The sequence below is a fragment of the Heptranchias perlo genome, chromosome 24, assembly GCF_035084215.1.
Source record: "Heptranchias perlo isolate sHepPer1 chromosome 24, sHepPer1.hap1, whole genome shotgun sequence".
In the NCBI taxonomy this organism is placed as follows: domain Eukaryota; kingdom Metazoa; phylum Chordata; class Chondrichthyes; order Hexanchiformes; family Hexanchidae; genus Heptranchias; species Heptranchias perlo.
The window spans coordinates 21,191,962-21,205,094 of record NC_090348.1 but is presented as its reverse complement, the minus strand read 5'-3'; the positions used below and the strand labels follow the sequence as shown (position 1 = coordinate 21,205,094).

The window sequence follows — 13,133 nt, the reverse complement described above, 5'->3', positions numbered from 1 at the left end:
CACCAATAACCTGCTCACCGATGCTCAGTTTGGGCTCCGCCAGGACCACTTGGCTCCAAGCCTCATTACAGCCTTGGTCCGAACATGGACAAAAGAGCTGAATTCCAGAGGTGAGGTGAGAGTGACTGCCCTCGACATCAAGGCAGCATTTGACCAAGTGTGGCACCAAGGAGCCCGAGTAAAATTGAAGTCAATGGGAATCAGGGGGAAAACTCTCCAGTGGCTGGAGTCATACCTGGCACAAAGGAAGATGGTAGTGGTTGTTGGAGGCCAATCATCTCAGCCCCAGGACATTGCTGCAGGAGTTCCTCAGGGCAGTGTCCTACGCCCAACCATCTTCAGTTGCTTCATCAATGACCTTCCCTCCATCATAGAGTCAGAAATGGGGATGTTTGCTGATGACTGCACAGTGTTCAGTTCCATTCGCAACCCCTCAGATAATGAAGCAGTCCGTGCCCGCATGCAGCAAGTCCTGGACAACATCCAAGCTTGGGCTGATGTCTGGCGCAAATGTTGCTTGCCACTTAAGTGCCAGGCAATGACCATCTGCAACAAGAGAGAGTCTAACCACCTCCCCTTGACATTCAACAGCATTACCATCACCGAATCCCCTACCATCAACATACTGGGGGTCACCATTGACCAGAAACTTAACTTGGCCAGCCACATAAATATTGTGGCTACAAGAGCAGGTCAGAGGCTGGGTATTCTGCAGCAAGTCACTCACCTCTTGACTCCCCAAAGCCTTTCCACCATCTGCAAGGCACAAGTCAGGGGTGTGATGGAATACTTTCCACTTGCCTGGATGAGTGCAGCTCCAACAACACTCAAGAAGCTCGACACCATCCAGGACAAAGCAGCCCGCTTGATTGGCACCCCATCCACCACCCTAAACATTCACTTCCTTCACCACCGGCGCACAGTGGTTGCAGTGTGTACCATCCACAGGATGCACTGCAGCAACTCGCCAAGGCTTCTTCGACAGCACCTCCCAAACCCGCGACCTCTACCACCTAGAATGACAAGGGCAGCAGGCGCATGGGAACACCACCACCTGCACGTTCCCTCCAAGTCGCACACCATCCCGACTCGGAAATATATTGCCATTCCTTCGTCGTCGCTGGGTCAAAATCCTGGCACTCCCTTCCTAACAGCACTGTGGGAGAACCTTCACCACACGGACTGCAGCGGTTCAAGGCGGCGGCTCACCGCCACCTTCTCAAGGGCAATTAGGGATGGGCAATAAATGCTGGCCTTGCCAGCGACGCCCACATCCCATGAACGAATAAAAAAAACAATCAATAACAAAGTAATGCAGAATAATTGGAAGCAGTTTGCACCTAACAAAAAAAAAGACATCACAATGCTCAGATTGGAAAGTAGGAGTAAATGATTTTGTGCGAAGGTAGACGGAGACCCTTAAAGACAGGTATGTGGGACGAACTCATTTAAATGGAGGTGATGTGAAACAGTCTTCTCAGGCATATTTCCAATGCAGGGCAAAGACGGCAAACGTAATAGGAAAACTGAGAAAGTTAACCATTGGTCAAGAGAAACAAAGCAAAGTCAGTCAATAACTTGTATTATTTCCAGATAGAGAGCCAATACAGAGAGAGCCATTACAGAGTGACAACTGCACCTAAAATAGGGCAGATCCCAGGAAGTTTGCATGCAACACAGAAACTGCTACAGACATCTTTGAAATGGCGTGGGGATCCATGCAATGCACAAGAACAGACAGGAACAGCACAGGGCCAAGAATGCAGCTTCACAAGTGTTATCATATTATCTAGACAGCAATACCAGATAGCCAGACAGGAAAAAGTTAATCATGGAGGAAAGTTACAACTTCAACATGAGACAGTTAACATGCTAAATAACTACTTTTGGAGGTTTCTTTTTAAACTGGGGAGAATAACAATGCACCATCCAACATCCAAAAACAGGTCTTGTGTGCTCTAGGACTTAAAACATGTGAAACATAGGTTCCAGATAGGCTGAAAGTCTTGGCATGAATATGTAATACATATTTCAGAGTACTTAATGAGACAAGGGAGATTTGTGAAGAACCAACTGTCATTTTGAAGGAGTTGATGAACACCTGAAACAAGCAAATGTAGTTTCCATATTCAAGAATGGCAACAAAGCCATACCCAGCAGTGAGAGGCCCACTACCTAATTGTAAAATTAATGGAACCCATAATCAGGATAAAAATGGCAGAGTGCCTATTTGAAAATAACTTACAGCCAACGCAGCTTCTAAGGTATAAATCCTGCCTGACTAACTTCAAAGGCTTATTTTTAAGGAGATGACACCATATGAGGTGAATGGGAAACCATGGGTCAGAAGATCCCTCGGCCTTCATTGGAGCATTGTATGAGAGGCTCCTTTACAAAGTAAGCTATGTGGGTATCCAGGGTAAGACATCGATCAGTAAGTGGGTAACAAGAGAAAAAAGCAAATACAAATCAATCATAAGAGGAGCTAGGCCACAACAGGGGAGGTATTGAGTGGGGTGATCAGAGGTTTTGGCTGGGATCCCTTCTCTTCCTGATATATGTAAATAACTTGAAATCAGTTGCAGTAAAAAGTAGTTGAATTTACAGTTTACACCAAGCTGGGAGAACTGTGGACTCAAAGAAGGCAGTCAAGGTCATACAAAGAGTGTTTCACAGGGTTTGCATCTGGGCTGATCAATAGTAAAAAAGTGCAAGAGCAACTGCAAAACAGGGAACATTGGAAATAAAATAGGAGGCATGTGTCCTCAATGTTCGGAATGGAACTTGCCATGAGGGGGTGGAGGGAGCTAAAGGAGACATAAGTGTTAAATGATTTGTTGCTTACTATATCCAAACAGCATGAGGCAGCAATAAACAAACGGAATAGGATGTTGGGTTTAATTGCCTAATCAGTGCTACTCAAATCCGCAGAAGACATGTTGAAATTGCACAAGGCCCTGGTCAGTTTGCTCCTGGAGTACTGTGTACAGTTCTGTTCTCTACAACTTTAAGAGGCCATCTAGGCCAGTGCAGAGGAGTGCAGTCTTTCTGATTCCCAATGTCAGTGGGAGGAGCTACAAGAATGACTTGATACACTGGGGCTCTTTACCCTTGTAAAAAGACATCTCATAGGTGATCTTACAGAGTCATATAAGATACTTCACAGGACTGTGAAAGTAAACCTAAAAATATGTTCATATGCAAGGACAGCAGGATAATTCAACAAGTCAGTCAGCCTAATCGAAGTGTAACATGTTAATGTTTATAATGTCTCTGTACAGTTTCCACGTTTTTAGTGAGCCTTACAACATGGCTTACTCCATTGGCATATTCTGTCTGTAACTATGGCCTGATAACCAATGCATACTTGCATCTGCATGAAATTAGCTGAGCAGTTGAATTAAAATAAATAAAGCAGACAATTTGCATTTTAGACAACTCTGACTAAGAATACTGTCAAAGTTATACTTCAAAATGTAAACCACATACTAACATTTACTCAACTAAGATATCTTTAGCCCTGTAGGGATTCCAGTGAAGGATTTTGGTTTCATTTTTCACTACTACAACTTTAATGCTCTGGAGTTTGGGTTCTTGAATTAATTTGTGATTGAAACTGGAGAAAGTTGAGAGCACTCTAAAGGATACAGTCGAATTTTCCAAGCCTTTTGGACTGATGTGGAACATAGACTAGTCACAGCAATGTTTTTGGATCATTCCATCGACTTGGAGACCTGCTTTTTTGTCGAACATAATTCAACATCTCTTTTGGTTAGTAGTTGAGAGGGACCTATTTCTGTGTAGAAGATGTTACCTTGAACTAGACTTCACCGTTCTGGCAATCCTGCAAGGTTAGCAATACAAACCAAGCACGTGTTTGTCCCTGCAAATGATCCACCACATTCACTGCAGATTTTAAAGCCAGTTGCCAACAAGACATTATCTGCCCAAGGCTGGGTCCTGATTGACCAACACAAAGTGCAAAAGTAGAAACATGTCTCAGCAGGAATTAGAGTTTGAAAAATTAAAACTTTGCTGAAAAACAGAACTTCCTGGCAAAAGTTTTATAGATGTTCTTGCCATGACTGTTATCTTTTCAAGTTCCCCCTCACAGAAAAAAAAAGGATTTTTTTCCTATGTTTATGAACAACAGTCCGGACCTTTGGGATGAGGGAAAAAAAACAAGGTGCAGCTCAGGAGGATTTATTTGCAATTAGGATGGATAAGAGCACTTAACTCAAAGAACAGTGTTTTTCTCCTGGTTAGTGACAGAAAAATCATCTGAAAGTGGGGGCTAAATGTATGTGACAGAACCAATTTTTTCAAGATGATGGACAGAATCTTTTGGAGAAGTGAAAGGCATTTCATTTCAAGATACATGAGGTATTAAAATGATCACCATATTTACAATAGCTTAGAATAAAGTAAATTAATACAAGCACAACAAAACTCATCTTTTTCCAATAAGCAACAAGGAATAAATCAGTTGGAGCATTTACATGATGTATATATTATTTTTAAAAGATTTTTCAAAATTACTGCATGTCAGCTGTTCAAACATTGAGTAAATTAATTTCATGAAGAAACAATCTCACTGTAAAAATGATACTGCATTCTCTTCAGTCTATAATATTTTTGACTAATACTAGCACTACTACCATTACTAAGATTATTCGGAAAAACGACTTGTGCTCAACAGTTTGAAGAATCTGAATGTTTTGTTTATGTTTAGGCAAGGGGCAATTTTCCAACCTTGCACTCGTGGTGTGGCAGCTTTACTCACTGTATTTGCGAAATAAACAACCCTTTCAAGGTAATAATTTAGGCTGTTTTTTCAGCAAGCATCCTAAGAAAAAGTTAACTTTACGCTTGATCTTGCTAACAGAATCACAGAAGGTCACTATTCAGCCCATCGTGCCTGTGCCAGCTCTTTGGCAGGGCTATCCAATTAGTCCCACTCCCCTACTCTCTCTCCATAGCCCTGCAAGTTTTTTCCCCTTCAAGTATTTATCCAATTCCCTTTGGAAAGTTACTATTGAATCTGCTTCCACCACCCTTTCAGACAGTACATTCCAGATCACAACAACTCAATGCGTTAAAAAAAACTTCCTCAAGTCGCCTCTGGTTCTTTCGTCAATCACCTTAAATCTGTGTGTTCTGATTGCCGACCCTTCTGCCACTGGAAACAGTTTCTCCCTATTTACTCTATTAAAATCGTTCATGATTATGATCACCTTTATCTAATCTCCTCTTAACGTTCTCTGCTCTAAGGAGAGCCACTCCAGTTTCTCTAGTCTCTCCACATAACTGAAGTCCCTCATTCCTGGGACCATCCTAGTAAATATCCTCTGCACCCTCTCTAAGGCTTTGACATCCTGCCTAAAGTGTGTTTCAGTGTTCTACTTTTACTGCTCCTACAAATAGTTTCCCTGGGGCTTTTCACCTTCAGCAATTTTCCACTGATCCACAAGGACATAGTGGTTCCAAGCCTCAGCTGTAAAACCTTGTTATGGATTAATCAGCACTTTTAAATTTTGTAATTTTTTAATGTCTTTATTATGTTACATACCTTCTTTACAATGTACATTTCTCATTTTGGTAATAAGATTTTAAACAAATATTAGGAGCAATTTCATTGATTTGCATAGTTTTTTGTTTGTATCTTCTGCTGACTGTTCAGTTTTTTGCATGTTTTCATATGTCCTTAGCTATTTTTCCATTAGCCATCATGGTGATGCGCTGTGGAACTCCCATTCAGCCCAACTGGTCTATGCTAGTTTCCATTTGCCACACGAGCCTCCTCCCACTCGAATTACCTCTTCCCTCCCTGCCACTGTACCCTTTATTACTTTCTCCCTCATGTATGCATCAATCCTCCATTTAAATGCAGCAATGATGTCTGCTTCAGCCACTCCACATGGCAGCGAGTTCCACATTCTCACCAATCTGTGTGTGAGGAAATTGCTCAAATTCTTTATTTGGCCTGTTAGTGGCTATCTTATATTCATGCCCCATTGTGTTGGATTCATCCCTAAGTGGAAGCAGTTTCTCTGCATTCACCCGATCGAATGCCTTCATATTTTTGAAGACCTCTATCAGGTCTCCTCTTAGTCTTCTCTCAGAGAAAGAGCCCCAGGCTGCTCAATCTTTCCTCATCGTTGCATCTGCTCGATTCTAGTAATGTCCTTGTAAATCTTTTCCACATTTTCTCCAATGCTTCAATATCCTTTTTTCAGTATGGAGACCAGAACTGCACACTGTACTCCAAGTGTGGTCTAACCAATATATAAAACCTAGAACCTTGGTTTTATTATAGATAGCAGGATCACAGCTGGAAAAAATTCTCAAGAAAGCTTACTGCTAAACAAAATTTGATCAAGCACAACAGAGGGTATATTAGCATCCGAAGGATGTCAAATTGATTTCTTTAAAACCTAACACAATTTATCAAAATTTCTTCTTCGTCTGTATGTATTAAATAGTCCCATTTTGCAAAAATAATCTGCACTCAGTTATTAATATGCGTTAAGCCTTTTTCATCTTTCTAATCGGTCATTTCTTGCGTTTCCCCAGTCTCTCTGCTTTGGAGAATAGTTCATCAATACTTCAGCATTAAGCAATATCTTTTGATTAGTGACTGGAACACAGACTAACAAGTGTGCGTGATAACATTTCTCAGACAAAAAAGAACAATTGTTAACAACTTTCCAAATCAATAGCTCTTATAATGACATTTGGGCTTATGCTCACAAAGCTCAAAGCAAAACTGAAGTCTTCTCATTACTGCACAAGCTAGACAGGAGTTCCAGCACATACATTTAGTTTTTAAGTAGTGCATAGCATTAAACGCCTGGAGTTAAACCAAGTTATGAATGAAACACAATCCCTGAAAATTAAACAATTCATAAAGTATAAATGTGAAAAGGCCATTCAACCCATGAAGCTCTTCCTGCTGTAGAAATCTATGGTCCTTCCATCACAGTACATAACTGACTCTTCAATGATTCCCAAGTTTTTGCCCGCACTATCCTACCCAAAAGACCATTCTAGGTATTGATCACTGTTTCCATGTAGTGCTTCCTGACAGCAGTTCTGAACTTGCCTTCAGTTTGTAGCTATGATCCCTTGTCCCATTATGTGTCATGGTTTAAATTAACTTAAAATAGTACTCTGGATCAACATTTTCTAATGGTCTTAGTTTTTTTTTGAGTCTTCCATCTCCTCTGACATTAGGAATCTGCTTGTATGCTGTTTCCAGAGCTCAAGTGTTTTCCTTATGCTTTAATGACCATAATGCAATGCAGTACTCTAAATGCAGCCTGACTGAGGCACCATATAGTTTCAGCATTGCAGCCTCAGATTTATACTCTACTGATTTGGCATTAAAGTTCAGCATTGTACAGTTTTGAAGAAAGGCCCAGCCAGAAATGTCAAGCGAGCTGTTCGCCCCACATATGCTGACTGACCTGTTATGTGTTTCTAGCATTTTATTTGGGATTTACAAAATTTGAAGTTTTCTGCTTTTTATCAGCTCAACATTCCATCTGCTTAGTATTTTGTCCCTTCTTACTACCAGGTCATTTTCAGCTTCTCCCCTGGTAATTCAACACCATTAATTAAGTCTCCCATTCTTTCTTCTGATACGTTATTTATATTTGCACTAATCTTTATTTGATTTTGTCTGCCATAATTCTGCTCATGTGCAAATTTGTCTGGGCCCTCCTGTAATATTTTGGCTACCTCAAAGAGACTTGCCCACCCCTTCCTCCCCAATCTGTTAAATATCTATAACTGACCACATTGCTTTGTGTTTCTGAACTAAGACGGAAGCAGGAGGGGCCTTAGAAACCAATTCTCATGGCATCACTCCCGTAACCAGCACCCAATGCTTAATTTCTTTTAGCCAATTCCTTATACACCTCTAAGTTTACTGTGCGTACAAAACTTCAACGACATTTTCTGGAAGTCTAGAAACACATTATAGAATGCTATCTTTTCAATTACAATATCTTTTCTGTCAAAATAAAGTAACAACGGATAGTTATACAACTGGTTTGACAGAGGTACCTGCTTAGAATGACGTGAGCTGGTCAACGCAAGTTATACTGCCAGCTTCACATCACTCTCTGCTCAGAAAAAGTGAAGCTCTGCTTATCGGTATCCAAATGCTGGTTAAATTTTAATGATGACAGGGCAGTTAATTCTCTGCTGCCATTGTAAAGTTTAAAAATTAAAAAAAATACCACCTGGAAACTTTTTAAATTTCAGCTTGTACCAGTTAGAGCAAAGCTGAATCTTAGAAATTTATGGCTCAGAAGCCATTCAGCCCATCGTGTCTGTGCTGGCCAAAAAAGAGCCATCCAGCTCTTGGTCCGTAGCCTTGTAGGTTACTGCCCTTCAAGTGCACATCCAAGTACTTTTTAAATGCAATGAGGGTTTCTGCCTCTAAAACTCTTTCAGACAGTGAGTTCCAGCCCCCCACCACCCTCTGGGTGAAAAAAATTCTCAACTCCCCTCTAATCCTTCTACCAATTACTTTAAATCTATGCCCCCTATTCATTTACCTCTCTGCTAAGGGAAATAGGTCCTTCCTATCCACTTTATCTAGGCCCCTCATAATTTTATACACCTCAATGAAATCTCCCCTCAGTCTCCCATGTTCCAAAGAAAACAACCCCAGCCAATCCAATCTTTCCTCATAGCTAAAATTCTCCAGTCCTGGCAACACCTTCATACATCTCCCCTGTACACTCTCTCGTGCAATCACATCTTTCCTGTAACGTGGTGACCAGAACTGTACGCATTACTCTAGCTGTGGCCCAACTAATGTTTTGTACAGTTCTAGCACAACCTCCCTGCTCTTATATTCTATGCCTCGGCTAATAAAGGAAAGTATCCCATATGCTTTCTTAACCACCTTATCTACATGTCCTGCTACCTTCAGGGATCTGTGAACATGGACTCCAAGGTCCCTCTGTTCCTCTACACTTCTCAGTATCCTACCATTTATTGTGTATTTCCTTGCCTTGTTAGCCCTCCCCAATGCATTAACTCACACTTCTCTGGATTGAATTCCATTTGCCACTTTTCTGCCCACCTGACCAGTCCATTGATATCTTCCTGCAGTCTACAGCTTTCTTCCTCACTATCAACCAGATGGCCAATTTTTGAATCATCTGCAAACTTCTTAACCATGCCCCTACATTTAAGTCTAAATCATTAATTATATACCACAAAAAGCAAGAGGCCTGGTACTAAGCCCTGCGGAACCGCACTGGAAACAGCCTTCCAGTCACAAAAACATCCATCGACCATTGCTCTTTGCTTCCTGCCACTGAGCCAATTCTAGATCCAATTTGCCACTTTCCCTTGGATCCCATGGACTTTTACTTTTCTGACCAGTCTGCCATGTGGGACCTTGTCAAAAGCCTTGCAATAATCCATGTAGACTACATCAAACGTGCTACCCTCATTGACCCTCCTTGTTGCTTCCTCAAAAAATTCAATCAAGTTAGTCAGACACACCCTTCCCTTAATAAATCCATGCTGACTGTCCTTGATTAATCCATGCCTTTCTGAATGACAATTAATACTGTCCCTCAGAATTTTTTCCAATAATTTGCTCACCACCAAGGTTAGGCTGACTGGCCTGTAAATGCCTCGGTCTATCCTTTTCTCCCTTTTGAAACAACGGAACAACATTAGCAGTCCTCCAGTAACACGCCTGTAGCCAGAGAGGATTGGAAAATGATGGTCAGAGCATCTGCTATTTCCTCCCTTGCTTCTCTTAACAGCCTGGGATACATTTCATCCGGGCCTGGCGATTTATCTACTTTCAAGGATGCTAAACCCCTTAATATTTCCCCTCACTATGTTTATCCCATCCAATATTTCACACTCCTCCTCAACTACAATGTCTGCATCGTCCACCTCTTTTGTGAAGACAGACGCAAAGTACTGATGAAGAACCATACCCACGTCTTCCACCTCCACACGCAGGTTACCTTTTTGGTCAATAATAGGCCCTATTCCTTCCTTAGTTATCTTCTTGGTCTTTATCTATTTATAAAACATTTTTGGGTTTTCCTTAATTTTACTTGCCAGTATTTTTTTCATGCCCTCTCTTTGCTTTGCTTTCCTCATTTCCTTTTTAATTTCACACCTGCACTTTCTATACTCCTCTCGGCTTTCTGCAGTATTGAGCTCTCGGTATCTGACATAAGCTTCCCTTTTTTGCCTTATCCTACCCAATATGCTCCTTGACATCCAGGGGGCTCTACATTTGGGAATCCCACCCTTTTTCTTTGTGGGAACATATTTTCTCTGAACCCTCACTATCTCCTCCTTGAATGCCTCCCACTGCTCTGACACGGATTTACCTTCAAGTAGCTGTTTCCAATCTACTTTTGCTAAACCACATCTCAACTTAGTAAAATTAGCCTTTCCCCAATTGAGAACTTTTACTCCTGGTTTATCTTTGTCCTTAATCTAACTGAATTATGATCACTACCCCCAAAATGCTCTCCCACTGATACCCCTTCCACCTGCCCAGCTTCATTCCCTAAAATTAAATCCAGAACTGCCCCCTCTCTTGTTGGGCTTACTACGTACTGGCTAAAAAAAGTTCTCCTGAATGCATTTTAAGAATCCTGCGCCCTCTATACCTTTTACACTGATTCCATCCCAGTTAATATTAGGGTAGTTGAAATCCCCTACTATTGCTGCCCTATTGTTTTTGCACTGCTCAGAAATTTGCCTACATATTTGCTCTGAAGTGGTGCAAAGCAACTTCCTCAAGGTGCTATTGCTCATTCATTAGGCCAAATTTCACACCAGAGTTACTATACACATTGAGTTGATACAAAATCAAAATGCTTTGTATTGACACAAAATTTTAAGTATAACTGGCCTGAAAGAGTTAATCTCTCTCTTCATGTTCCTTATGGTGAACAACATTTAAATGTTTTTCCAATTCCACGTCAGTGTTTTCATCAGTATCAAAAAGAGAGATGTGATATAGTCAACCATGGACAAGTATTCTAAAGTGGCATACTTAGTAGAGTTAATGCATTTCAAGGACTTGCATCTGTGTCAGCAGGCTTTCACAAGAGTGTGCAATTAATTCTGCCAGAAGGACATATGCACTCACCTGATATGTGTCCCATAGCCTGATGGTACACCGCAGGGGAAGCTCCCTCATCAGCAGGTTATTCATCCATCGAAAAGAAAACTGCAGGTATTCAACTTCTGACTGTTGTAAGTGTTGATGTATTTGTTCTGTAAGGGAAAAAAGTTAACTTTTTATGCTACACACCAAAAATTAATCTGAAACTACATAAACTATGTTAAATGATTTGATAAAACACATTTTGAACAATAAAAGTATTTTGTGCTAATCTCCATATTCTAAACAAGCAACACAAGAGATTTTTTTTTGGTAATTGGGTGTTTTTTCTCCAATTTTCTCCTTTCCTCACTCCTGCTGTAGTATTCCATGGATAGCAACAATCCTCTGGTACCTTATCCAAATAGCCATTTATCATCTCAGAGTCCAGGCTGAGTGTCAGCAGGGTCTTTCACCATAAAAGGCATCACATCCATCTCATCTTATTCTCATGCAATATACACATGCTCAGTTTCCATTAACAGTCCCTGGACAGTGATCAACAGCAAGAACCCAGATTAATTTTCCCCCTCCTAAGCCCATGGGCACTTAGGCCAGATGTCGTCTCCCAGCTACATTGAGCTCATTCATCACAGAAAGGGGATCAAACAAAATACCTACTGGTCTGTATGGCTCAAATACATTGGCCATTGCCATTATGCAATAAGCCATCAGGGGAAGAGAATTACTCACTGACTTATTTTGGTTCTATGACCTACAATTAATTACTGAAGAATTAAATCATGTACTTATGAAAGCATAGCCAAATATTTCCAGCTTGTGGTTACATATCAAATCCACACATTGGCTAAGTAGGTTTTTGGAATGGTGCATTTAGTTTTTTTTTTGCTAAATCCCCCACAGGTCCATAGTTACTTCCAAATGCAATAGCAATGCAGAATCCTTGCATTCTGTCACAAAAGTTCCCATCACCTCAGTAAGAATTGTAGCAAAGTATGAAAGGACTGAGGTCACATGAAAACCACCTCCATGGGCAACCTTATTCTCTGGACTGTGCCAGAGAGATATCATCTAACAATCAATGCAATACAAATCATGATTTTTCAAAGCTATAGGTAAGCAGGAAATATAAAAGCAACAATTGGTTCTATCTGGGTAAAGAAAAAGCAAAATTATATTTATTTCTTCATATCAGGTTTTGTTAGGAACAGGAGTAGGCCATTCAGCCCCTCGAGGCTGTTCCGCCATTCAATGAGATCATGGCTGATCTCTCCGAACTCCATCCACCCGCCTTGGCTAGCAAAAATCTACCAAGCTCAGATTTAAAATTATTAGTTAAGCTAGCAGCTACTGGGAGAGAGTTCCACATTTCTACCATCCTGTGTGAAGAAGTGTTTCCTAACTTCTCTCCTGAATGGCCTTGCTGATTTTAAGGTTATATCCCCTTGTTCTGGACTCCCCCAACCAGCAGAAAAAGTTCCTCTCTATCGTATCAATTCCTTTCAAAATCCTAAAAAACCTTAATCAAATCATCCCTTAACCTTCTATATTCCAGGGAATACAAGCCTAATGTATGAATCTCTCCTCATAATTTAACTCTTGGAGCCCTGGTAATATTCTGGTGAAGCTGTACTGCACTCCTTTCAAGGCCACTATGTTCTTTCTAAGGTGCAGTTCCCAGAACTGTACAGTATTCCAGATGTGGTCTAACCAGGGCGTTGTATAGCTGTAGCAAAACTTCCTCCCCTTTATATTCTAGCCCTCTAGTTATAAAGGCTAACATTCCATTAGCCTTTTTGATTATTTTTTTGTACTACATTTTAGTGATCTGTGTACATAGACCCCTAAATCTCTTTGGACTCCACTGTCCCTACCTTTTCAGCACTTAAAAAGTACTCGGATCTATCCTTTCTTGGTCCAAAATGGATATCCTCACACTTAACTGCATTGAAATCCATCTGTCACAGTTTTGCCCACTCACTTAATCTATCAATGTTTCTTTGTAATG

The 13,133-nt window shown here is 40.9% G+C and overlaps 1 protein-coding gene across 5 annotated transcripts in view; it reads right to left on the bottom strand.

The window, feature by feature from the left end:
- tbc1d22a (TBC1 domain family, member 22a) overlaps positions 1-13,133 on the bottom strand; it is a 407,668-nt gene that overhangs the window by 158,774 nt on the left and 235,761 nt on the right. For all 5 annotated transcript variants that reach the window (XM_068004902.1, XM_068004904.1, XM_068004903.1 and 2 more), the window contains one exon: positions 11,150-11,277. In XM_068004902.1, the coding sequence (XP_067861003.1) occupies positions 11,150-11,277 (128 nt within the window). The remainder of the gene's footprint in view (positions 1-11,149; positions 11,278-13,133) is intronic.